The sequence below is a fragment of the Myotis nattereri genome (assembly GCF_964212035.1).
Source record: "Myotis nattereri genome assembly, chromosome: 3".
Lineage (NCBI taxonomy): Eukaryota > Metazoa > Chordata > Mammalia > Chiroptera > Vespertilionidae > Myotis > Myotis nattereri.
The window spans coordinates 199924365-199951183 of record NC_138077.1 but is presented as its reverse complement, the minus strand read 5'-3'; the positions used below and the strand labels follow the sequence as shown (position 1 = coordinate 199951183).

Sequence of the window (26819 nt, the reverse complement as noted above, 5' to 3'; positions counted from 1 at the left end):
ACACGTAGATTTTTGAGGGAGTTGGGTGTGGGCAGAGGGAAGCTTGGAATGCATTTCCTTTCCCCACGTGAATTCACAGAGCAAGGACAGCTCGCTTCTGTTGTCTTTGCGAGCAGCGTGCTGCTCGGAGGCCCACAGGCTTGTAGAGTCCCCAGCTGCCCGTCCACCTCCGGGCCGAGAACCCGCGTCTGTCGCTGAGGAGCCTGGGGTGGGGAAAAGTCTTCTCCACTCCGCTTCCCACCCGTCCTCTAACCAACAACTACAGCGGGTTTATGTTTTATCCACCTTCGCACAACGAATGCCGAAAGGGCAGTGTAGGTCTCCGGGCCTGGAGTGACCCATGAAGAATCAGAAGAGGCCGGCCTGGGCTGGTCGGCCTGGGACGCAGCCCTGCCTTTGTTCCGCCCGCGGAGCGGCTGTTGCTGCAGATAAACCCCGCGGCCCCGAGGGCAGATAACGGAAACCGCAGGCCCGGGCTCCTGAGGAACGGGGCGGCGACCCGCGGGGAAGGATTTATTATCGCTTCCTTTACGCGGGGTGCAAAGTTGTTCCAACAGTTTCCGTTCCGGGGACCAACCGGCCGCTCCTCCCCAACAGACGGTTGTGTCGAGTCGGCTCTTTTCCTTCTCCTTTTTCGGGCCACTTCCTACGAGGGAAGCGGCTCGAAGGAGGAAGGGGAAGGGCGGCCTGGGGGGTTCTCGGAAGCGCCCTGCTCCGTCCTCCCTGGCCGCCCGCCCGTGGGGCTGAGGGCTGGCCGGACAGAAGGCCCCCGGGAGCTGGACGAGTTGAAAGTCAAGGGGATCCCCCACTCTCTTCACACCCAAGACGCAGGGTGCCGCTCAGGCCACAGACACCCCAAGAAAGCGTGTCTTCCTATTCGGAGAACATCTCCTGGGCGCCGGGCCCCGTGCTGAGCTGGCGCCCCAGACAGCAGGGAAAGTGCGGCTGAGGGCAGCGCGACTCCGAGAGCCTTGCGCACACCGGGGACTCGATGTCGGCGGGATGGAACCGGGGCAAGAACCCCAACTCTGAGACAGCTGCCCGGGGACCAAGTGCAGGCGGGGGAGGGGGCCGAGGGCAGGGTAGTGCGGGGGGGAAGTCTCCAGGGGTCATGAGGGCGGGAAGGTGCCAGGCGGCGGGCGCAGTGCGGAGGGGCTCCGCCGACCCCGCCCCGCAGGCCCGGAGTCATCATGGCCGCCGCGGAGGGGGCGGAGCAGCTCCGAGCCGGGCGGGGCCGCGGCCGGTGGAGCCAGTGCGCAGGCGCGGCCGTTCGGGTCCCCGGATGGAGGAGCTGAGGTTCGGACCCCGTCTGGGAGGTCGAGACGGGCAGATGCTGGGGACTCGGCGCCAGCGTGGGAGCCCGAACGTTCTTGGGGGAGGGAAGTTGTCAAACGGAGGCGGAGGGAAATGAGCGGGGGCCGCCGAGAAACGGAAGCCCCGCCCCCCCCGCCATCGCGGCCTCGGGGTGCCGCCTCTTCCTCTCCCGTCTCCCGTCCTCCCCTGCCTTCCGGCCCTGCGGTCGGGCCTGGCCCCGCCGACCCCCTCGAAACTATCCCCGGGCCCTTTGGGGAGAGGAGATGCCCGGTGCCAGCTCGGGGCTGTGCCTGAAAGAAGCGGCCTAGACGCGGCTCGCGCCGGCCAGCGGGGCCTCTGGCCTTGAGGACCCTTGTTTCAGCGATTTCCCCACCCACAGGGGATGACAGTCTCCCCAGAGTCCAGGGCTCCCGTTCAGGCTTCCCTGCATTCTCAGGCCCTCCCTGCCCTCAGCACACCCGTCGTCGGACAAGACCGGGCTGGGGTAGGGAGACCTGGGTTGTAATCCTGTGTTAGAAAGAGTGCATCCCCTTTGGCCGGTGTGATGAGGCCTGCTAGGAAGAGCATGAGGTTTCAGAATTTAAAAATGGACGAGAGAAAATGACGTTCTCTTCAAATACAGACTTGAGTGTGCCGCTTGACCCCAGTGAGCCTCAGTTTCCACATCTATAAAAATGGCGATGGTAATTATACTGGCCTCACAGGGTTTAATGAGATCTCTGATGCAAAAACTAGGGAGATTTTTTATTACTCACCTCGGGGGCCTATTTATCTCATGGGAAAATGGAGTACAACTAGTATAGCTTTGTCTCCTGACAGTTCAGAGAGAGTGATTTGGCAAAGGGGTTGTTGGGAATGAGGATGGCAATTAGCTGAGAGGGAGGACTCACTGGCTTTATTTTGTTTTTACTTGGTTTACCTGTAAATTAGGGCTACAAGTCTCCTGTGGTCGCTGGGGCTAGAGCTTGACTCTGGAGAGAGGAAGGAAGAATGGCAGCCTGGTGAAGAGGCAGAGGTGGGTTAAGTGCTTTTCTGTTCCTGACTTCTCTTCTGCATGTGGGTGGGAACTGAAGAAGGGCAGAAAGGGAAGGGTAGAGAACCAGTGACCCGGTGAGGTTTGGTGGTGCCTGTTTCTATGATTCCTCTTGATTCAGCGAGTCAAATGTTGGAAATGTTGGATAGATTCACAAACTGCCTCTTTGGGGTTTTCCAAAGCTTGGCTTTGAACTGAATTTTGATGAGCAAACCGGTGTGCTGTTGGTGGCCCCTCCCTTCCTCTTGGCTTCCTGGTGATGGAGTAAGCAGCAGGCGCCCCCTTGTGCTGAGGATAGGTACTGTTGCTATTGGCCAATCTTGCTTCCTTTATTGAGAAATTTTATTTTTCTACTAGAGGCCCAGTGCACGAAATTTGTGCACCGGAGGGAGGGTCCCCTCAGTCCGGGAGCCCTCAGGGGATGTCTGACTGACGGGGAGCAGGCCTGAGCTGGCAGTCGGATGTCCTTACTGTTGCAGTGGAGGCGGGAGAGGCTCGCTCGCCATCCGTGAGCCCGGCTCAGGGCTTCTGGCTGAGCGGTGCTCCCCCTGTGGGAGCACACTGACACCAGGGTGCAGCTCCTGCATTGAGCGTCTTCCCCCTGGTGGTTACTGAGCATCATAGCAGCCAGTCGTTCTGCCGTTTGGTCGATTTGCATATTACCCTTTTATTATATAGGACTAGAGACCTGGTGCACAGATTCATGCACTGGTGGGGTCCCTCAGCCTGGCCTGCGCCCTCTCACAATCTGGGAGCCCTCAGGGGATGTCAGACTGCCATTTTTGGCCTGATCCCCACAGGCCAGGCCAAGGGACCCTACCAGTGGACAAATCTGTGCACCGGGCTTCTTTTATGCATATGAGATCTTTGGTTAATCTCTTCCTGCCCTCTCCCCTACCCCCTTTCCTCTGAGATTCATCAGTCTGTTCCATGTTTCCATGCCTATGCATTGAGCGTCTGCCCCCTTGTGGTCAGTGTGCATCATAGCTACTGGTCCAACAGTCACTTAGGCTTTTAGATATATAGATGGCTTCTTGTGACTTTGTAGTCTTGCTCTTAACAGGAGTATGGTGAGAGGAACACTTTGAGCAGTGATTTTATACCCAGAGCCAATGAACTGGTAATGACATATCCTGTTCTTACCACTTACACTCAGTCAGAACACAGGCTTAAAATAGTCTGTTTGTACGCTAGGCCCTGGGGATATAGTTGTGAACCCTTAAGGAAGACAAAGCCCCTGCCCTCCCAAGCAGCTTACTTAAGCAATAGCACTAAGACCACATGTCAGAGTACAATGAGAGCACATAGTTTAGTGAAGGTCAGACAAGAATTTCAGACAAGTGATACCTAAAGGCTTGGTAGGTATTAGCCAGATCAGAGAGGAAAGAAAAATATTCCAGCCCTCCCTGTTAATTTCTCAATTTTAATTTTTTTTTTTCTTTAGGGATAGAACCCTGACATACATCAGGAACTCAGTGGATGTTTGTGGGGTGGAACTGGGGCAAGAACACCAAACCAGGGAGTTGTATCTGATGTTCTTGCCCTTCTTTCTGATTTCCCAGACTGGTTTTGTAAGAGCCATTGCTACTTCTTTTAGCCCAAGAGACTGTGTGGTGTGTTGTTTTTTGGTTTTTGTTTTTTTAATAATAAAAAGCCTTGAAGTGCATTCCTGGCCTCAGAATGGCTTTGCAGTTGTTTATGTTACTGCCATTACGACAAAGAAATGCGAAATACATTTTCTCCGTCTCTAGCAGTCACCTCTGTCTTTCCCCTGAGTTTGCTTTAGCAGTGTAAGCTGGCCTAAGTCCTGCCGAGTGGTGGTTTTCTTTTCCTTCTCCACTTAGTTTAACAGACCAGCTGAGCACACATCAGAGAGCTAAGCTGAAGTGTGTAGTCATTATGGTCTTTCCAGTTCAGTTCTATGCCCCATTTTTGGGGCTCTGGTTTGGGACCTAGTTTATTATTCTGGGCAAGAGGAAAGGGGCACACACCAAATAACACCAACCACAATATAGATGTAGCAGTACCTCTTCACGCTGTGGTCCATTTCACCGTCATGACCGCTTTGTGAGATGGGCGAAATAATCTGATCTCATTGTATACATAAAGAGGTTCAGAAGGACTAAATGAGAACGTGTGAGTGACAGAGCCAGGGCCTGAACTTAGGTCTTTAGTTCCTGCCTACTGGAGGGCGGGGGGAGGGGGCACGCAACAAGCTTTCTAAAGATTTGCTGAGAGCCCTAGCCTGTTTTGTTTGGCTCAGTGGTTAAAAGTGTCGGCCCCAGGGACCTCAGGGTCCCCGATTCGATTCCCATCAAAGGCCGGGAATGAGTGCGAGGCAACCAATCGATGTGTCTCTTTCACATCTGTGTTTCTCCATCTCTTCCCCTCCTCCATTCTCTCTTAAAAAAAAAAAAAAATCAATGGAAAACATATCCTTGGGTGAGGATTAACAAAAAAAAAAAAGATTTGCTGTGAATTTAGCTTTTCGATTTCATGCCTATATGTGTGGAATTTTCTCAACAAGAATATAGTGCTTCAGAGTGACACCAAATGACATCTGCCTTCAAGATGCTTTTCCCTCATTTGGGAAGTTAAGTGGTTAAATTTGCCTAGTAATGCTGAAGGGGGAGTCTCCTGTGGAGAATGCTTTCAGGAATTTACTTTCAGCCCATGTGTGACATTTCCTTCTTGGGTTTTGGAGTTTAGAAACCTGAGGGAGTTCCGTCCTGGCAGCAACACCCCTGAATTCCTGTGGTGAGAGGATGTGGCCCCTGGACCCATCCCGGAAAGAGGTGCTGAGGTTTGCGGTCAGCTGCCGGGTCCTGACTCTGGTGCTACAGGTCAGTCTCTGATCTTTTGTGCTGAACATGCCGTTGCCACATGACTGGGCTAGACACTAAGAATAGTCCTCACCTTCTTTCCACCTCCGAGGTGTGCCCCGCCCCCCCCCCCCCCCCTCCGCCAGGTGGTTGGAACCATAGACACTTAGGCTTCATAGCTGGAAAATGGGCAAGACTCTTAGGAATGGTCTTTAATCCCTTGTTTTACACATGAACAGCAGAGGCCCAGAAGGTTTAAAGAACTTCCCTAAAGTCACCACGCTGCTGTCAAAAAAGAAGGAATTCTTTTTTAAATAGTCATGTTCTTTTTATTTATTTATTTATTTATTTGGTTTTTTACAGAGAGGAAGGGAGATGGATAGAGAGTTAGAAACATCGATGAGAGAGACACATCGATCAGCTACCTCCTGCACACTCCCCACTGGGGATGTGCCCGCAACCAAGGTACATGCCCTTGACCGGAATCAAACCCGGGACCCTTCAGTCTGCAGGCCGACGCTCTATCCACTGAGCCAAACTGGTCAGGGCAAGAAGGAATTCTTACCATTTGCAACAGCATGGATGGAACTGCAGAGCATTATGCTAAGTGAAATAAGCTAGTCAGTGAAAGAAAAATACCTCATGATTTCACTCATTTGTGGAATATAAAGAACATTATAAACTGATGAACAAAAATAGATACAGAGGCAAAGAAGCATCGAACAGACTGTCAAACTACAGCGGGAAGGCTGGGGAGGGTTGGGGGTGGGGGTAAGAGAGCAACCAAAGGACTTGTATGCCTGCATATAAGCATAACCAATGGACGCAAGACACTGGACGGGGGGCGGGAAGGGCATGTGCTGGGTGGTAGGGGAGGCTGGGGAAAGGTCAATGGGGAAAAAAGGAGACATATGTACTACTATTTGTAATACTTTAAACAATAAGATTTTTAAAAAGGCCCTAACCGGTTTGGCTCAGTGGATAGAGCGTCAGCCTGCGGACTGAAGGGTCCCAGGTTCGATTCCGGTCAAGGGCATGTACCTTGGTTGCGGGCACATCCCCAGTGGGGGGCGTGCAGGAAGCAGCTGATCGATGTTTCTCTCTCATTGATGTTTCTGGCTCTCTATCCCTCTCCCTTCCTCTCCATAAAAAATCAATAAAATATATTTAAAAAAAAAAAAAAAAAAAAAAGTGCCGAAACCAGTTTGGCTCAGTGGATAGAGCGTCGGCCTGCGGACGGAAGGGTCCCAGGTTCGATTCCGGTCAAGGGCATGTACCTGGGTTGCGGGCACATCCCCAATGGGGGATGTGCAGGAGGCAGCTGATTGATGTTTCTCTCTCATCGATGTTTCTGACTCTCTCTCTCTCTCCGTTCCTCTCTGTAAAAAATCAATAAAATATATTAAAAAAAAAAAAAAAAGATTTTTAAAAAGAAAAGAGAAGGGCCAGAATCAGAACCCAGGTTTCCTAACTCCTGAGCCAGCGGTCTTTCCAACAGGCCATGATGTTCTGTAACCAGAGATGACATCAGGGTGTGACAACTCAAAGCATTAGCCTGGATCCCCTTCGCAGGAGACTGAGCACTGTGTCAATCGGCTGAATGGGAAAGAGGTGGCAATGTCCTGAGACCATCTGTGTGTATTTGTTTAGACAGTAGTGCAGTGGTTCTTAACCTTGGCTGCACATTAGAATCACCTGGGAATCTTTTTAAAATCCTGATTTCTGGGCCTCATCCTCCGGAAATTCTGTTTCTTTGTTATGGGGTAGGGCCACAACATTAGTAACAAAGAAACAGAATTTCTGGAGGATGAGGCCCAGGAATCAGGATTTTAAAAAGATTCCCAGGTGCCGAAACCGGTTTGGCTCAGTGGATAGAGCATCGGCCTGCGGACTGAAAGGTCCCAGGTTCGATTCCGGTCAAGGGCATGTACCTGGGTTGCGGGCACATCCCCAGTAGGAGATGTGCAGGAGGCAGCTGATGGATGTTTCTCTCTCATCGATGTTTCTAACTCTCTATCTCTCTCCCTTCCTCTCTGTAAAAAATCAATAAAATATATTAAAAAAAAAAAAAAGATTCCCAGGTGATTCTAATGTGCAGCCAAGATTGAGAACCACTGCAGTGTCTCCTGCTCTTCTCCCAGGTGTCTCCCCTTGCTGCCTCACCCACACACAGCCCTCAGAATCCATTCACTATTGCAAAACTCCCTTTCTCCTCCAAGGCTGTCCTTATACATATTTTAATTAAACCTCATGTATGTATGAGTTAAATGCAGTGCCTAGCACAATGCCCAATGTTTAGTAGGTTCTTAGTACGTGTTGGTAAATGTAGTCAACATTCTAGGTATGTTGTTTTATTAGCATAATTATGTGTTTCTTTTATCATAAGCTTTATTCTCTCTGAGGCTCATAGCTGGTTCCTTTGTGGAAATCCCCTTTTCTCTTTTCTCCCTTACTATAGGAGGCATAGCAGGCTCTGCTGGCTCCCAAGTTTAGTTAAAAGTGTCTTCAACATGGAGACTAAGGCTGTTTTCACTATTTGAAGTGGCCTGATTACCAAAGAAACTGACCAAAAAGAGAAAGAGCCTTAAAAATGGGGTTGTAGCCCTGATCGGTTTGGCTCAGTGGATAGAGCGTCGGCCTGCGGACTCAAGGGTCCTGGGTTCGATTCCGGTCAAAGGCATGTACCTTGGTTGCGGGCACATCCCCAATGGGGAGTGTGCAGGAGGCGGCTGGTCATTGTTTCTCTCTCATCGATGTTTCTAACTCTCTATCCCTCTACCTTCCTCTCTGTAAAAAATCAATAAAATATATTAAAAAAAAAAAATGGGGTTGTACTGTGGTGCCAGGCTGGAGAAACTAACTCAGTGATAGCTTGGAACCAGTATCAGCTGAGTGATTGGCAGAGCCAAGGTAGCAGTACTGTGAATCGGCATCTGGGATAGGAAACCAGTACAGCTGGGTTCTAATTCAGTTGATTTGGAAACAGGATGTTTTGTAGACTGTTCACTCAATCACCAAAAGTTTATTAAGTACCTACTCTGTTCCACGAACTGTGCTAGGTGGTAAGTATAAAAGTAATGGTGTCTTGCCTAACTGGTTTGGCTCAGTGGATAGAGCATCGGCCTGTGGACTCAAGGGTCCCAGGTTCGATTCCGGTCAAGGGCATGTACCTTGGTTGCGGGCACATCCCCAGTGGGGAGTGTGCAGGAGGCAGCTGATGGATGTTTCTCTCTCATCGATGTTTCTAACTCTCTATCCCACTCCCTTTCTCTCTGTAAAAAATCAATAAAAAAAAAAAAAAATATATATATATATATATATATATATATATATATATATATATATATATAAAAGTAATGGTGTCTTTTCCCTTAAGTAACTCACAATTTAATCTGGCAAAAAGATATTTAACAATATGCTATTTTGTTATTTCTCCCACTGCCAACCCTTCTAGTTTTAAAGGTAATGCCATCAGAATATCTTGCCAGTTACTCTTCATTGTTGCTGTCACTGTGGTGTGTTTTTTTAAAATATATTTTTATTGATTTCACAGAGGAAGGGAGAGGGAGAGATAGAAACATCAATAATGAGAGAGAATCATTGATCGGCTCCCTCCTGCACACTCCCCGCTGGGGATTGAGCCCACAACCCAGGCATGTGCCATTGACTGAATTGAAACTGGGACCTTTCAGTTTGCAGGCCGTGGCTCTATCCACTGAGCCAAACCAGCTATAGCTGTCATCTGTGTTAATGACAGCTCATTCCTCCTCATTCCTTGAAAGTTTTAGCTTCTGATTCAGTTACTCTTTCCAGCACAACTGTTGATTTCTTGGTGGTTTGAATATTAATAAGGCTGATACACCTGACCATTATCTCCTATCATTTCAGCTCACTTTCTCTAGTATCCCAGCTCTAATGATTCTTTTAACCCCTCAGGATTTATAATCCATTGATCCTACCACTTTCCGCTGACTCTCACCAACCTCAAGCCTTCAGCTCCACTTTTTACCTAGCTTGGATTCCATCTCCATCATGCATACACACACAGCTCACTTACTCCCTTCTCCCTATGTCCAACCTTGGTTAAATTCAGTTCTCTGTCATTCCATGCTTGCATCTGCCCAGAGTAAAACACACAACTGTAGTAACTAGTTTCCTTTTATTCAATATCATTAATCCAATTGCGTCTTTAATACTACCTGGCAATGTTAATGTATTTCTCTCGTCCATGCACCCCACCCCACCTCCATTTTTGGCACATTCGAATCACTGGGGAGAGTTTTAAAAAAACTCAATGCCCAGGCTATAACCCATACCAGTTAAATCATTAACTCTGGAGAAGGAACCCAGGCATTGGTATTTCTAAAACTACCTGGGTGATTCCCTGTTTTGAGAACTGAGATTATAGATGACATATTTTGCATGTGTTAGTCTTTAATCAAGTCTGTAATGTCTTTTCCCCAAATTGCTTTCCTGAGTAAAAAATAGAAGCAACCAGAAGAGACTTTTTTTTTTTTAATATATTTTTGTTGATTTCAGAGAGGAAGGGAGAGGAAGAGAAAGATAGAAACACCAATGATGAGAGAGAATCATGGATCGGCTGCCTCCTGCATGCCCCCTACTGGGGATCGAGCCCGCAACCCTGGCATGTGCCCTTGACTGGAATCGAACCCAGGACCCTGCAGTCCACAGGCTGATGCTCTACCCACTGAGTCAAACCAGCTAGGGCCAGAAGCGACTTTCTGCATGCTCACACCACATCCATCAGCATACCTACATCTTCACCTCTGTGCCTTCACTGTGGAAGGTTGGGTGAGCTGTCTGTCCTCCTCTCCAAGGCTGGCTCTCCACCTGTGCAGCAGATTCCATCCCCTGTCGCCTGCTCCAGCGGTTCTCCATTCTCTTTCTTGTGTACTCGTTTCCTTTCCACGGATTTATTCCCACTGGGAAACACTTATCTCCCACCTTAAATATATATATATTTTTATTGATTTCAGAGAGGAAGGGAGAGGGAAAGATAGAAACATCAATGATGAGAGAGAATCATTGATCAGCTGCCTCCTGCATGCCCCCTGCTGGGAATTGAACCCACAACCTGGACATGTGACCTGACTGGGAATTGAACTGTGACCTCAACCACAGAGCCACACCAGCTGGGCTATCTCCCACCTTAAAAAAAAGATTTATCTTGCCCTGACCGGTTTGGCTCAGTGGATAGAGCGTCGGCCTGCGGACTGAAGGGTCCCGGGTTCGATTCTGGTCAAGGGCATGTACCTGGGTTGCGGGCACATCCCCAGTGGGGAGTGTGCAGGAGGCAGCTGATCGGATGTTTCTCTCTCATCGATGTTCCTCTCTATCCCTCTCCCTTCCTCTCTGTAAAAAATCAATAAAATATATTTAAAAAAAAAAAAAAGATTTATCTTTACCCAAATTGTCATTCTCCTATTACCCATTTCTCTGCTTGCCTTTACAGCAAACCTCCTCCAAATAATTGTCTTATGCACTATCTCCCTCTTCCCTTCGCTGTTGAACCCAGTCTAGGCAATCTTCTCTTTCCTCCACCCACTGAAACAGCGCTTCTCAAAGTCACCAGTGACCTTCACATTGCTAGATCTAGTGATCAGTTTTCAGTCCCCATCTTACTTGACTTATTGGTAGCACTTAACAGAACTGATCACTCCCTTGCTTCACTTGGATCTAAGACACCATACTCTCCTGTTTTTCCCCTACCTCACTGACTGTTTCTTCTTTTTTTGTGTGATTTTGAAAGCACATTTATTAAAGCTGGGGACAGTTAAACAAGGAAGGGCTTAGAATAGAAGAAGCACTAAGTGCCCATCAGCAGATGAATGGATTAGAAAACTGTGGTACATCTACACAATGGAATACTATGCTGCTCTAAAAAGGAAGGAACTCTTACCATTTGCAACGTCATGGATGGAACTGGAGAGCATTATGCTAAGTGAAATAAGCCAGTCAATGAAGGAAAAATACCACATGATCTCAGTCATTCATGGATAATAGAGACCATTATAAACTTTTGAACAATAATAGATACAGAGGCAGAGCTGCCTCAAACAGATTGTCAAACTGCAGCGGGAAGGCCGGGGAGGGTTGGGGGGCAGGAGGTAGGGGGGTAAGAGATCAACTAAAGGACTTGTATGCATGCATATAAGCATAACCAATGGACATAAGACACTGGGGGATAGGGGAGGCTAGGGGACTGTCTAGGGCGGGGGGATAAAATGGACACATATGTAATACCCTTGTAATACTTTAAGCAATAAAAAAAAAAGTAAAAGTAAAAAATAAATAAATAAATAAATTTAAAAAAAGAATAGAAGAAGCAACTTTTCTATCCTAGGCAGGGCTGCTTAGCTCTCTAGACATGTTATAGAAAAGAAATGAGTCTAGCGGAACTGCTTTGGCTCACTGAGAAATCAGAGAAAAGGGGACACTGGAAACAATGAGGGTTAGCCCAGGACGAGCTGCCCGCTGCCCATTGCTCCCCTGGTTGCAAGTCTCCTGGGGTCCCCTAGAGTTTAGGAGATCCATGCCTGAAAGGGAAGAAGGGAAAGGAAAAGCTGCAGGGGTGCTCTCGGGAGGAGGAGTGTGCCTGACTGTTCTTTATCTTCACTGCTGGATCCTCACCCCCTTTCAAGTCACTAAATGTTGATGGGAACAGGGCCCAGTCTGCGGAGCTCTATCTGTATGTCCTAGTGCTCGCATTCAGTCCCATACCTTTAAATACTGCCCATTACTTATGCCTCCCAAATTTATATCTGTAGCCCTGATCATTCTTCTGACCTTCAGACTTATATATCTCACTGCCTCATTGACCTCTGCACTGGAATGTCCAACTCAAATTTAAACAGTCCAAAACTGACTGATTCCCCCCTAACAAATCTGTTCTTAATTTTATTAAATAGTAATTATTTTCTTCTAGTTGTTCAACCAAACTCCTGGTTCTTCTTCATCCCCACAGGCTCTCTTCAATGCCTTCATCCCAGATCACCATGCAGAAGCCTTCTCTCCTCCTCGCCTTGCCACCTCGGGCCCTGTGGACCAACTCGTGGAAGGTCTTCTGGGTGGCCTGTCTCACTGGGATGCTGAACACTTTCTGTTCATTGCTGAGCATGGCTACCTGTATGAGCACAACTTTGCCTTCTTCCCTGGTTTCCCCCTGGCCCTGTTGGTGGGGACTGAATTGCTGAGACCCCTGCAGGGGTTACTGAGCCTACGGAGTTGCCTATTAATCTCAGTCGCATTGCTCAATTCCTTGTTCTCTATCCTGGCTGCAGTTGCACTTCACGACCTGGGCTGTCTGGTTTTGCACTGTCCCCGCCAGGCCTTTTACGGAGCACTGCTTTTCTGCCTCAGCCCTGCCAATGTCTTCCTGGCTGCTGGTTACTCAGAAGCTTTGTTTGCCCTCCTGACATTCACCGCCATGGGGCAGCTGGAAAGGGGCCGAAGCTGGACTAGTGGACTCCTCTTTGCCCTTGCTACGGGCGTACGCTCCAACGGGCTGGTCAGCATTGGCTTCCTTGTACATTCTCAGTGCCAAGGCTTTTTCTCTTCTCTCCTGGTGCTGAATCCTCTGAGACAGCTCTTGAAGCTGATGGGCTCTGTGTCCCTGTCTGTGCTCACACTTGGTCTTCCCTTTGCCCTCTTTCAGTATTATGCCTACACCCAGTTCTGTCTGCCAGGCTCAGCCCGCTCCATCCCTAAGCCCTTGGTGCAGTTAGCTGTGGACAAGGGCTACCGGATTGCAGAGGGAAATGAACCACCTTGGTGCTCCTGGGAACTTCCGCTAATATACAGCTATATCCAGGATGTCTACTGGAATGTTGGCTTTTTGAGATACTATGAGCTTAAGCAGGTGCCCAATTTTCTGCTGGCTGCACCAGTGGCTATACTGGTTACCTGGGGAACGTGGACATATGTGACCACCCACCCGTGGCTCTGCCTTACACTTGGGATGCGAAGGAACAAGAGCGATGAGACTCTAGAGAAGCCTGATCCTGGATTCCTCAGTCCTCGGGTGTTTGTGTACCTGGTTCACGCTGCAGCGCTGCTGCTGTTTGGCAGTTTGTGCATGCACGTTCAGGTGAGGTGGAGTCCTGGCTGGGAAAAGGATGTGAATACAGACAGAATCTCTGGGCCAGGAATGGGGAAGACGACTAACTCCTCCCATTTGAGTGAACTGTGCCCAGTTTGTTTATTCAACAACTATGTGAGGGCTTTATTTGTGCTAGACCCTGGGTCAGACCGCAGAAGATGGAACATGAGTAAGATAAGATTGCTGCCCTAATGCGTCTCATGGTAGAAATGAGAGACAGACATTGAACAGGTAAAATTATAGGACAGTGGGATGGGAGAGAATTTGCTGTTTTGAGATAAAGTATTGTTGGAAGCACAGAGGAACAAAATAGCTGACTGAAGGAGGGTGTCATATTTAGGCCAGTCATAAAGAATACGAAGAAATTCCATTTAAGAAGCAAAGGAAGGGTGTGTGCAAATATATGAAAATTGTAAGAGGACCTGATTTGACTGAGATAGAGGAATGGACACAGAGAATACCTCTGGGACCTTCCCCTAATACACAGTGATACCCAGAATGTCAACTTGATAGTTGGCTCTCTGAGGTACTCAGCGGGTGTTCAGTTTTCAGAGGAGACATCTTGTGCAATGTTTGGGGTGGTGGTGTAATATAAAGGGATGGAAAGGTTTGATCATTAATTCCATCTTTTGTTGTTGTTGTTAATCCTCACTCAAGGATATTTTTCCATTGATCTTTAGAGAGAGTGGAAGGGAGAGGGAGAGACAGAGAAACATCGATGTGAGAGAGACACATTGCTTGGTTGCCTCGAGCATGGACCCCCACCAGGGCCGGGGAACCTGCAACCAAGGTACGTGCCCTTGACTGGAATCGAACCCAGGACGCTTCAGTCTGTGGGCTGACACTCCATCTACTGAGCCAAAATGGCTAAGGCAATTTCATCTTTTTTGTTTCTGGCTGTGGCTCCAGTTTCATCTTAACTCTGAGGAGGTCTTTTTGTCTCCATACTGTCTCTCCTTAGCAGTTTCAGGCACACATGGGCTGTTTGTAAAGTTCTCTGAGCTGTGTGAATAAGAGGCATAGGGGAAACAGAAAATAGCATTCTGTGTTTGTAGCTGGATTCGCTAGTAGAGGGAATGCCAGCAAAGGTTAGCATTTCCAGGTAGGTGAGGGAGGCCATTTGGCTCTGAACTCCCCTAGAAGGGAGAATGTTAAACCATAGTATCGTCTGCTCCCTTTCCCTCTGTTTTGTATCCCCCTGGGATGAGGGAACCACCTTACATTCCCAAAGCCCCACATCACAACCTAGAGTTTAGAGTCCAAGCCCTAGGGTATAATTGGACCCCGCAAAGGGTTTTTTTTATTGATTAACTCATTATTGTGGTAATTAGTCTAGCTATTTTTATTTGTAACATTGAGGTCACTGGCTGATATCATGCACAGCTTTATAAGGCATATCCTAAGCTATACTAAATTTTATGTCCAGCGTAATACATTTCCAGTCATGGGATTATAGTTCACCCAGCAGCAGGCAAGCCCCAGGCTGGTCCAATTTGAGGCAGTGACATTCCAATAAATGTGTGGGTTTCCCCCTATTATGATTTCCAGGTTCTCACCAGGTTTTTGGGTTCCTCCACTCCTATTGTGTACTGGTTTCCAGCTTACTTGCTTCAGCATCAAGAGCCACTGCTGAGATCTCTAGAGACTGTGCCTTGGAAGCCTCTTGCAGAAGACTCCCCACCAGGACAAAAGGTCCCCAGAAACTCTATCATGGGACTTTTGTACAACTGGAAAACCTGTTCTCGAGTCACACGATGCATTCTAGGCTACTTCCTGACTTACTGGCTCCTGGGACTACTCCTGCATTGCAACTTCCTGCCTTGGACATGACCTGGAGTCTCAGGGGACAGACTTGAAGCCAACTTAACCAGGAATCTGAAAGTACAAATATATAAAAACACTGCCTGCACTGCCTTGGGATCCTTGCTCTGTCCATTAGAACCTCTCTCTCTATTTGAAGGTTGGTTAGGAGTGGGAACGGTATGAGCCACTGGAGATCCCCTATGGTCCTGGCTATGGAAAATTTTATAATAGTAACTATTTTTACAGAAAGTGAAAAAATCATATTCCAGTTCTGAAGTATACCTGGATCTGTCTCTTCAACCAAGCACAGCAGAGATCGTTTTAAACTTACCACTGACCCACATGTAATTTTGTTGTTGTTAATCCTCACCCGAGGATATTTTCCATATATATATATTATTGATTTCAGAGAGGAAGGGAGAGGGAGAAAGAGATAGAAACATCAATGATGAGAGAGAACCATTGATTGGCTGCCTCCTGCACACCCTGTACTGGGGATCGAGCCCAGGACCCTTCAGTCTCCAGGCTGATGTTCTGTCCACTGAACCAAAATGGCTAGGGTTCCATTGATTTTTATAGAGTGGAAGGCAGGGGAAGAGAGAGAGAAGGATCCATGTGAGAGAAACACATTGATCAGTTTCCTGCATATGCCCCAACTGGGGCCAGGGATCAAACCTGCAACCCAGGTGTTCGAACCTGCTACCCTTTGGTGTCGAGGGGCGGGGGGCAGGGGAGGGGAGGGCAATGCTATAACCATTTAGCAAACTGGCCAGAACCCACATGTAAATTTAAATGTAAATTTCATCAGCCCTGGCTGGGTAGCTCAGTTAGGAACATCACCCCAATGCACCAAGGTTACAGGTTCAATCCCCAGTCAGAGCACATGCAAGAATCAATGAGCCCTAACTGGTTTGGCTCCGTGGATAGAGCGTTGGCCCGTGCACTGAAGGGTCCCAGGTTCAATTCTGGTCAAGGGCATGTACCTTGGTTGCAGACTCAATCCCCAGTAGGGGGTGTGCAGCAGGAGGCAGCTGCTTGATGTTTCTCTCATCCATGTTTCTATCTCTTCCTCTGTAAAAATCAATAAAAAATTTTTTAAAAAATCAACGAGTGCATAGATAGGTGGAATAACAAATCGGTGTTTCTCTTTCTCAAAATAAATGTAAATTTCATCAAAGGCTCTAGCTGATAGGCTGTTAATAGTCCACACATGATGGCAGAGGCCTGAACAGTGTCATGGCAATAGTAAGTAAAGTAGAACCTTCTTTTCTAATTGGGGCATTGTTTCTCATGATTTTTTTTCATTTATTTATATGAAAAGTCTTACAAAGATAATGCAAATTAAACAACTTTTGGTTAAAGGAGCAATCAGTTACCTTTTTAAAAAAAATACAAATTTTTTTGGGGAAAAGTCATAGTAAGAAGAGCATTGCACAAGGAAGCAGCAGACCTCTCAATAAAACCCACTTATCAGCTATGTGACCTTGGGAGAGTTTTCAGAGCCTTAGCATCTCTTAAAACTAGAGGAAATGATATTATCCCATAGGGGAAGTTGGGGGTGGGAGGGTGGTATATAATCTCTTTTTTTTTTTTTTAAATATATTTTATTGATTTTTTTACAGAGAGGAAGGGAGAGAGATAGAGAGTTAGAAACATCGATGAGAGAGAAACATCAATCAGCTGCCTCCTGCACATTTCCTACTGGGGATGTGCCCGCAACCCAGGTACATGCCCTTGACCGGAATCGAACCTGGGACCTTTCAGTCCGCAGGCCGACGCTCTATCCACTGAGCCAGACCGGTTTCGGCAATATAATCTCTTGTACGTCCCTTTCTGTAAGATCTTAAGAGCTGCCTTAAACAATGGAATCATCCCAGTCTAAACACTTATATAGAGGCTCAAAAATGATTTTAAGAGAAAATAGCTCTGCTTTCAGCACTTAGAAGAAACTCCCTCTCCTTGGGAACAACTCTAAGGAGTAACTTCAGTGACCTTTTCTTGGAATGAGGGAAAGCAGTGGTACCTGGCAGATAGGCGCCTTGTCCTGCATACGTAAACCAGTGCCAGGCAATAAGTGGTCAAAGTGGTGACTGGTTTGCCTGCCGTGCCCAAGTGCCTGTGCTTGCTTGATTGGTAGACATGGGTCAGAGGAGCCAGCAAGGCAGCCTGAACTGATAATTTGTAGGTAAGTCCAGGGTTGAATGAAATGGCATCTGACTGGTCCCGTTTGGTTATGAGCCCGTCACTTTAATGGAAGTAAGACCATTGACCCCTGTGGAGCAATTTTTGCCCGTTCTCTGAGCTAAAGAAGAGGCTCTGCATCATCACCGTTCCCCATTTGAGTGAAAAATTCCAACAAGCAGAAACTTCAAAATAAATGCTTAATCATAAGCAGCTCTGGAGAGCCCTGAGAATTGGAATTTTGACACGCTCCCTTTGACCATGACAGAAAGCTAAACTTGCCAGCTGAAGGGAAGCTCCTGGCTGAGCCCCAGCACCCTCTGTTGGAGCTTCTAGTCAGCCTGGCCAATAAGCATTTCCCATCCATTACCCCAGCTTCAGCACAGCTGAGAGAACTTGGTCCAGAGTCAAATGCTTCTGAAAATGTACACACAGATTGGGGCAGCCCTCTGCCTTCTGCCAAGACACCCGAGTGCCCTTCTTGGCAAAAGATCATCCCTGCCCGCGTGTCCTTCCAGTTGGCAGAAATTGTTTCCTCCATCAACAGCTGCAAATCCAGGGACTTCCACTCCATGCAGGAAGATCTGAGGTCCTGTTTCAGTTCACTGCAGAGGCAGGAGCACTCTGCTCTCATGCATTCTCCTCTTTGCCTCTTCTTGGGGGATAATCAGGACTGATTGGTCCCCTACTGGGAGAGGTGACTCAGGCTCCACAGGGTGGGGAGTGATTTCACTGCTCTGGCAGTCTCAGCTTAACCTTTACACTAGATCTCATCACCCCCAGAACCAAGTGATTCCAAGGATCAGAGACCTTATAAATGGGAATCCCATCTTCTCAATTAAACCACTCTGGTATTCAGCAAAGACCAACATGGTTACAGTTGATCATCGAGGACCCCAGCCAGGTGGACAAACCTGTGTGACCTGGAGACAGCAGTGTTCTCTTTGACCTTGGAGGGATGGAGTTGCTCTTCTCTAAGGATCTAAGGAATGGGCTGATTTTATGGCCAGCAGCTGTCCTTTTACCATCCTAATAACAGTCTTTTAATAGTCTGGGAGAGGGACATGAAGGGCCCAGGGCAGGAAGCTTCCTGTTTACCCTGAGGTCTAACAATGCTGCAGCTGGGTTGGGCGTCTACGATTTCAGAGAAAAGTAATTTCCTCCTGAGACCTTGCTAAAACAGAAGCCAGAGCTTCTTGTACCTAGAAATCGGTGCTTTTTTGTTCTTTAATGAAGGTGGGAGGAGAGGGAATGTTTGACATGTCTTCACCAGTCCCCTAAGGCGGGTGGGGCGGGGGGAAGAGACTACTTTTCTTGAACAGATTCTCTCATCTTCATCTAAAAATGTAATGTGTGCAGGCTCAAGGGATTGGAAGTTGATCAATTCTTTCAGCAATTGTTTATTCCAATTTTAGGGGAATAAAGATGACTTGCTATACCTCCCATTCTCATATTACTGCCTCATAGAGTTGCTAGCAGATACATAGAAACATTAATCAAGATAGAAACTGGCCGAAACCGGTTTGGCTCAGCGGATAGAGCGTCGGCCTGCGGACTGAAGGGTCCCGGGTTCGATTCCGGTCAGGGGCATGTACCTGGGTTGCGGGCACATCCCCAGTAGGGGATGTGCAGGAGGCAGCTGATCGATGTTTCTCTCTCATCGATGTTTCTGGCTCTCTATCTCTCTCCCTTCCTCTCTGTAAAAAATCAATAAAATATATTTAAAAAAAAAAAAAAAAAAAAGATAGAAACTGGTTGCCCTAGCTGGTTTGGCTCAGTGGATAGAGCATGGGCCTGCGGACTGAAAGATCCCGGGTTCGTTTCAGCCAAGGGCACTTGCCTGGGTTGTGGGCTCCATCCCCAGTGGGGGGCGTGCAGGAGGCAGCCAATCAGTGATTCTCTCATCATTGATGTTTCTATCTCTCTCTTCCTCGCCCTTCCTCTCCGAAGTCAATAAAAATATGTGTGTTTTTTTTTTAAAGAAACTGATCAATTCTGGGGAATGAAGGGATACTTACACGTCTCACTCTGTATCTCTGTACTTGAACTTTTTATGATGAGGATGAATTAAAGCTTTGCTCCCATGCTTAGGAAGAGGTAAGCGAGGTACAGAGTAAGTACTTTGTAAATTCACATAAGGAGGAGATCCCTTCCAGCTGGGAATACCTGAGAAGGCTTCCTAGAGAAATGGCCTTCGAGCTGGACTTTGAAAGTTAAGGGCAGAGAGTAAGCATATGTGGAATCTAATCAACAAAATAAATTGATGAATAGAAAAAAAAGGGAGAGCAGAGAGTGAGTATAGGAAGCAGGAAATGGAATAATACAGGAAGAGCTTACCAGTTTGAGTGGAACTGAGGTCTTGTCATTTTTGAGATCTAGGCCTTTAAATCAGGCCCAAGCCCAGCTTTACTATGTACGAGTAGTGTAAACAGAGCCAAATACTGAGTCTCTAACACTCAGTTTGTTCATCTGTAAAATGTGGGTAACACTAGCTCATAGATGTGAATGACATCTGTCTCATAGGCTTGTTGTGGGAATTAAGTAAAAAGTGTTCAGAACAGTAATGACAAGGGAATAGCTGCATTTGGATGTGTTAAGTTTACAATGTCATCAGCACATTCATACTAGTATGCCAGGAAATGTGGAACTGGAGACAAGGAGAGGGGACAGGGAGCCATCCAACCAGACATGATCATTACAGCAGCCCTGAGATTGGATTTGATTGTCAAAGGAAAAATGTAGATGCCCAGCCAGTGTGGCTCAGTGGTTGAGCATCGAACTATGAATCAGGAGGTTGCAGTTCGATTCCCGGTCAGGGCACATGCCCAGGTTGTGGGCTTGATCCCCGGTGGTGGTGCGCGCAGGAGGCAGCCAATCAATGATTCTATCAATGATGTTTCTATCTCTCTCCCTCTCCCTCTATAAGACCTTGGACAAATGATTCAACTTCTCTAACCCTATTTTCTCATTTCTAAAATAGGGGTGATAGCATCTATCACACACAGTAGTTATGAGGATTAAATGAGACACTAGATAAAGCATTAGCATGGTGCCTGACACATAGAACTTCATGAAAATAAAAAACTTCATGAATGGTAGCTGACATTACTATCATTATCATCATAAAGGACTAGAAACAAATGGTTTCAGAGGAAGAGAGAGTTTCAAGAAGAAAGAAATGATTACCAGGTTCCTGTACTGTTAAGATTAAGGAAAGGATGAGAAAAGTAGACTAACTGCTGTAACTAACAACTCCCAAAACTTAGTGTTTTTTTAAAATGTATTTTTATTGATTTCAGAGAGGGAGAGATAGAAGCATCAATGATGAGAGAGAATCATCGATCAGCTGCCTCCTGTATGCCCCCTACTGGGAATCAAGCCTGAAATCCAGGCATGTGCCCTTGACCAGAATCAAACTTGGGACCCTTCAGTCCGCAGGCCGACGCTCTATCCACTGAACCAAACCAGCTAGGATGCTGTCTTAAATATAAAAGTTTCTTTCTTATTTTATCCTCACTGGAGGATATGCTTTTAGTGATTTTTAAGAGAGAGGGAGAGAGGGAGAGTGAAACATCAACCAGTTGCTTCCTTCACTGGCCCCAACTAGGGATCCAACCCATAACCTAGGGATGTGTCCTGATTGGGAATTAAATCTGTAATCTTTTGGTGTGTGGGATGACGCTCCAACAGAGCCATCAGCCAGAGCAAAAGTTTCTTTCTTTGTGTGTGTGTGTTTAATTTAAAAGTTTCTTTCTTGTTTACACTATAGCAGTGGTTGGCAAACTCATTAGTCAACAGAGCCAAATATCAACAGTACAACGATTGAAATTTCTTTTGAGAGCCAAATTTTTAAAACTTAAACTATATAGGTAGGTTCATTGTTATTAACTTAATTAGGGTGCTCCTAAGGCTTAGGAAGAGCCACACCCAAGGGGCCAAATAGCCGCATGTGGCTTGTGAGCCGCGGTTTGCCATCCTCTGCACTATAGTATAATGCAGGTTTGGGGAGGGAGGCTTGTTCTACTCAGTAACTTGGGACCCAGGCTTCTTCCATTTTGTGACTCTGCCCTCTGAGAGAGAAAGAGATTTTAAAGACTTGGTTCATGATTGTGGAGCCTGACAAGTCTAAAATCTGCAAGGTAGGCCAGCAACTAGAGACCCATGAAAGAGTTGATGTTAGGAAAAAGAAAAGAAAAAAAGAGTTGATGTTGCAATTTGAGTCCAAAAGCAATCCGCCGGTAGAATTCCCTCTCTCTCAGGGGAAGTCTGTCTTTTTTCTATTAAAGCTTTCAACTGATTGATTGAGGTCCACCCACTTTATGGAAGACGATCTGCTTTACTCAAAGTCTACTGTTGTAAATGTCAATCTCATCTAAAAAAAAAAATCCCTTCACAAAAACATCCTATATAATAAAAGGCTAATATGGAAATCGACCGAATAGCAGAATGACCAGTTGCTATGATGTGCACTGACCACCAGGGGGAAGAAGCTCAATGCAGGAGCTGCCCCCTGGTGGTCAGTGTGCTCCCACAAGGGGAGCACCGCTCAGCCAGAAGCTGGGCTCACAGCTGGTGAGTGCAGCCGCGGTGGCAGGAGCTTCTTCCGCCTCCATGGCAGCACTAAGGATGTCAATCAGACATCCCCCAAGGGCTCCTGGACTGTGAAAGGGCGCAGGCCAGGTTGAGGGGACCCCCCCCCCGAGTGCACAAATTTCATGCACCAGTCCTCTAGTCTAGAATAATATTTGACCAAATATCTGCATACGGCAGCTAGCCAAGTTGACATACACAATTAACACAACAGGTTTCTGCTCTATTTGCTTGTAGTCATATTCATGTGAGACTAACCACACTCAAGTTCTTTCCTAGATATAATTCAACCTAATATATTTATTTGCTTCTTCACCCCCTTGCCTGACTCTCAATGTAATGATGGCTACATTAAAGCTGTGTGAAATAAGCGGGAAGGCCATGCTCTTCACCAGGTAATTGCTTTAGAGGTGATCACATCTTTCAATTTCTGTAGTTCAAGACATTTTCTATTTTTTTAAAAAGGATTTTTTATTGATTTTTTAGAGAGAGAAGAAGGGATGGGGAGAGAGAGAGAAACATCAATGTGAGAGGGAAACTGATTGTCTGCATGCCCCCTTCCAGGAATTGAGCCTGAAACCCGGGTATGTGCCCTGATTGGGAACCGAACAGGTAACCTTTTGGTGCATGGGACGACACCCAACCAACTGAGCCACATCAGCCAGGGCTAAGACCTTTTTTCAATCTTATATTATTGGTTATCCAGAATCAGTTAGCTTTTCCCATCCTGAAAGGCCCATCACCTCTAGACTTTCTCTACAGGGTGGAGCAAAAGTAGGTTTACAGTTATTCATATGGAAAATAATACAATAATTAATAAACAATAATAATACAAGGATAAACTGTGGATCCATGTACTTACAACTGTAAACCTACTTTTGCCCCACACTGTATTCCCCTTCCATGTTTGCTTGAATTCCAGCTAATTATCACCTAAGTCCACCTCTTCTTTCATATACTTCATAAAGGAACCTGTGCTAGTTATTCAGCTATTGTCTTTCAGCTCCAAACCCACCGTCCTACTTTCTGCTATGAGTTACTGGAGCTGGGATTCTGCAAATCACATTTCTGCTTTGTCAGCTGGCTCTGCCAATGATGGCCACGAGAGGGAGATAGTGAGGCGGGAGGCGGAAGAAAGGACTCCTGTTTGCTTCCTGTCCTGTGAAGTAACCCTAGCAATGCTCCTTCACCCTGGCCGTGGCAGTTCCTTCCTGTAGCGGGCGCTGATTCCACTTTGCAGATTTCCTCCCAACAATTGCAGAACAAGCTTCATAGTGTCGCACTCAGAGACACCAGCATCAACCGGGTAGCACCCCTTTCCTCAGAGGTGTCGGTCCCTCTTCCAAGTTCAGAGACACCAGCGTCAGACTTGGAAGTCTGACTTTCAGCTCTGTAGAGCCCCTTTTCTAAGTGTCTAAGTTTTAGTAATTCCAAACTCTTTCCTTTGCTCTCCTAGTTCTAGAAATCATAGATGCTTCTAGAGTTTTCTTTTTACCCTTTCAGTTATCTAGTTAACAACTCTATTTAGTTAACCATTCTAATCACTCTTTAATAGTAAATTTTCTCTGTCCAGTGAATGGTGTGATTACTGTCTCATTGGCTGGACCCTGACTGCTATAAAAATTGGGCTCTTGCCCTGGCGGATTTGGCTCAGTGGATAGAGCATCAGCCTGCGGACAGAAGGGTCCCAGGTTTGATTCTGGCCAAGGGCACATGCCTGGGTTGCAGGAGGCAGCCGATCAGTGATCCTCTCTCATCATTAATGTTTCTATCCCTCTATCCCTCTCCCTTCCTCTCTGAAATCAATACAAATGTAAAAAAATAATAAATGCATCACTAGGGACATTTAAGGTAGACGTTTTAATATATTTTATTGAGTTTTTACAGAGAGGAAGAGAGAGGGATAGAGAGTTAGAAACATCGATGAGAGAGAAACATCGATCAGCTGTCTCCTGCACACTCCCCACTGGAGATGTGCCCGCAACCAAGGTACATGCCCTTGACGGGAATCGAACCTGGGACCCTTGAGTCCGCAGGCCGATGCTCTATCCACTGAGCCAAACCGGTTAGGGTAAAGGTGGAAGTTTTAGGAGAGTGATGTAGACAGGCCAAATTATAAGAGGTTAAGGAATGAATAGGTGACCAGGAAGTGGTAGTTGCTCTTTAATGTGACTCTAATGAGAGAGAAAAAGATAAACCTGAAGCTAGAGTAAGGAGGTAGCCAAACATGGGAAGCTGTTTCTGTCATTGTTTTTTAAAATATGTTTTTATTGATTTTATTGAAAGAGGAAGGGAGAGGGAGAGAGAGATAGAAACATCTATGCATTAACATCGATTGGCTGTCTCCTGCATGTCTTCTGCTGGGAATCCAGCCCCGGAGCATGTGCCCTGACCAGAAATCAAACTGGTGACCTCTTGGTGCATGGGTTAACGCTCAACCACTGAGACACACCAGCCAGGCTGTTGTTGGTTTTTTAGTTTTGCTTTTTAATTGATAGAAGAGAACTGAGTATGTGTTTGCAGTCTCAATGAACAGGAAGAGATAAGACATGAGTGGAGGGTTGGCCACAGGCAGAGGGAGGTCCACATATTTAAGGTAAGAGGAAAGGATAGATTCAAATAGAAATGATGAGGTAGAGAGGAGGGAAGCTGAAAATCAAGTTGGTTTGTACAAAGTGACAAGGAACAAGAAAAGATGTAGAGTTTAAAGAGAACCCACTTGAGGTGGGACAGCAAGAATGTATACTGGAACCAGTATGTCCAGTTTTGTAACTTTGTTCCGTAGCCAACAAGTGAGAGGGGAGGAAGCCCACTATTTGGTTCACTCCAAGGTAGGGTTCATCAAACTGAGAATCTTTGGAACCAAGGGCATCCCTGGGTGGCCTTGGGCATGTGTACCAATTAGTGTTCCTTGAGGTTATTGTTGTTGCCTTTCTACCCCTTCCCATCGTGTAATTTGACTTCCTTTCTTACTCTTTCCTACCCTAGTTCCAGCCCTCATCCTATACTTTTCCTTAGGTTTTCCAATAACCCCAGTCTGGTGGACAGACCCTAAGATGACCCCCAGTGATCCCTGCCTCCTCATAGTCACACCTCTGTGTAATCCTCTCCTCGTGTGTTAAAGTGAGACCTGTGACTTTCTTCTAACCGAAAGAATATAGCAAAAGTGATGGGATGTTGCCCCCGTTACATATATAGTTGAATCTTGAACAATGCAGGGGTTGAGGGTACCGACCCCCGTGCAGCCAAAAATCCATGTTTAACTTTTAACTCTCTCGGTTCCATGGGGAAGTGGTTCCAGGACCCAGGCAGATACCAAAATCCGAAGATGCTCAAGTCCCCTATAGAAATGGTTCACAGCCCTATCCGGTTTGGCTCACTGGATAGAGCCAAATTGAACCTGGGAAAGGTCCCAGGTTCAATTCCGGTCAAGGGCATGTACCTTGGTTGCAGGCACATCCCCAGTAGGAGCCGCGCAGGAGGCAGCTGATCAATGTTTCTCTCTCATCAATGTTTCTAACTCTCTATCCCTCTCCCTTCCTCTCTGTAAAAAATCAATAAAATATGTTTAAAAAAGAAAAAGAAAAACGAAACGGTGCACATCAATCATCAATGCATATAGTCAGTCCTCCCATCATAGACTCCCAATTGTAGAAGAAAAAAAATACAGGTACTTATTGAAAAAAAAAACTGTGTATAAACAGACCAAGGTAGTTCAAACCCATGGTGTTCAAGGATCAACTGTATAATAAACTGTATAATAGAATACGTTGCATTATATAAAACTCTGTTGCTGAAACCGGTTTGGCTCAGTGGATAGAGCATCGGCCTGCGGACTTAAAGGTCCCAGGTTCGATTCCGGTCAAGGGCATGTACCTGGGTTGCAGGCATATCCCCAGTGGGAGATGTGCAGGAGGCAGCTGATCGATGTTTCTCTCTCATCGATGTTTCTAACTCTCTATCTCTCTCCCTTCCTCTCTGTAAAAAATCAATAAAATATATTAAAAAAAATAAAATAAAATAAAACTCTGTCTTGGCACCTAGAGCTAAGACTTTCCTTGTGGGCTTGATGAAGTAAGCAAGCGCCATGCTGGAGAGGCCCACATGCAAGGAACTGTGTAACCTCCAGCAACTGCAGACGGCTGAGGGGCGCCTCCAATTGACAGCCAGCAAAAATCACAGGCCCTCAGTCATACATTTGCAAGGAAATCAGTTTTGCCAACAACCTGAATGGGCTTGCGAGTGGATTCTTCCCCAGTTGAGTCTCCAGGGGAGAATGCAGCCTGGCTGACACCGTACCTCGATTGTAACCTTCTGGGACTCTAAGGACTCAGCTAAGCTGTGCGGAAGCTCCTGACCTAGAACCTGTGAGATGTGTTGTTGTAAGCTGCTAAATTTGTGGTCATTTGTTACACACCAATCGAAAATGAATATACCCAGAATTCCTGAAAGACACCGGGCCCTGAAGCATGAATCTTCCTCTTGTGTTAAAGTGGGATCTGTGACATGAGGTGACACTTGGAAACCCTGGGTCTGGGGCCAGATCACAGAGCTGGGTAAGGAAGGCCAGAGCATGTGCCACACACAACTCGTGGGCACTTTGAACTGCAAGACAGTGGTTAGCAGGCCCCGGGCTTTCAAATAAGATTGTTCCCCACTCCCACCCCCGCTTGCCCCGCAAAATGCCTTTGCAGTCAGTCCTCAAGCCTGGCCCTGGGATTACAGCTGAGAAGTCCACCACCGAACCTCGGCGCTCGGCACGGCGCGCGGCACCCAGGGGCCGCCCAACAAATGGTTTGCTCGAAAAGGAACGGAAAGCCCTCGAGTGCGCATCTGCTGCCCAGTCATTGTGCAGAAGGGGCCGGCCGGCTCGGGGCGGAGAGGCTGGCGGGCGCCGGCAGCGGGGCAGGACCGGGTGCGGGCCCAAGCGTCATCCCCGGCCCAGGCGGAGGGGGCG

The 26819-nt window shown here is 47.0% G+C and overlaps 1 protein-coding gene across 3 annotated transcripts; it reads left to right on the top strand.

The window, feature by feature from the left end:
- Positions 1 to 31: 31 nt before the first annotated feature.
- Positions 32 to 16456, top strand: PIGV (phosphatidylinositol glycan anchor biosynthesis class V). Of its 3 annotated transcripts, XM_081087678.1 has the most exons (5): positions 1603 to 1997; positions 2245 to 2329; positions 5057 to 5190; positions 12155 to 13276; positions 14837 to 16456. In XM_081087678.1, exons 3-5 carry the CDS (start codon positions 5113 to 5115, stop codon positions 15116 to 15118), a joined length of 1482 nt encoding a protein of 493 aa, XP_080943804.1. In that variant the 5' UTR covers positions 1603 to 1997; positions 2245 to 2329; positions 5057 to 5112; the 3' UTR covers positions 15119 to 16456. The 3 variants fall into 3 exon arrangements, with proteins under 3 accessions (XP_080943806.1, XP_080943804.1, XP_080943805.1); XM_081087680.1 differs by lacking the exons at positions 1603 to 1997; positions 5057 to 5190 and adding an exon at positions 32 to 1296; XM_081087679.1 differs by having other exon boundaries at positions 1979 to 2329.
- Positions 16457 to 26819: the final 10363 nt, after the last annotated feature.

Coding starts and splice junctions, on each gene's coding strand:
- PIGV (XM_081087680.1), top strand. CDS start 992: ATGTCGGCGGGATGGAACCGGGGCAAGAACCCCAACTCTGAGACAGCT. Junction 2,330..12,154: donor AGCCTGGTGAAGAGGCAGAG/GTGGGTTAAGTG, acceptor TCATCCCCACAG/GCTCTCTTCAATGCCTTCAT. Junction 13,277..14,836: donor GTTTGTGCATGCACGTTCAG/GTGAGGTGGAGT, acceptor TATGATTTCCAG/GTTCTCACCAGGTTTTTGGG.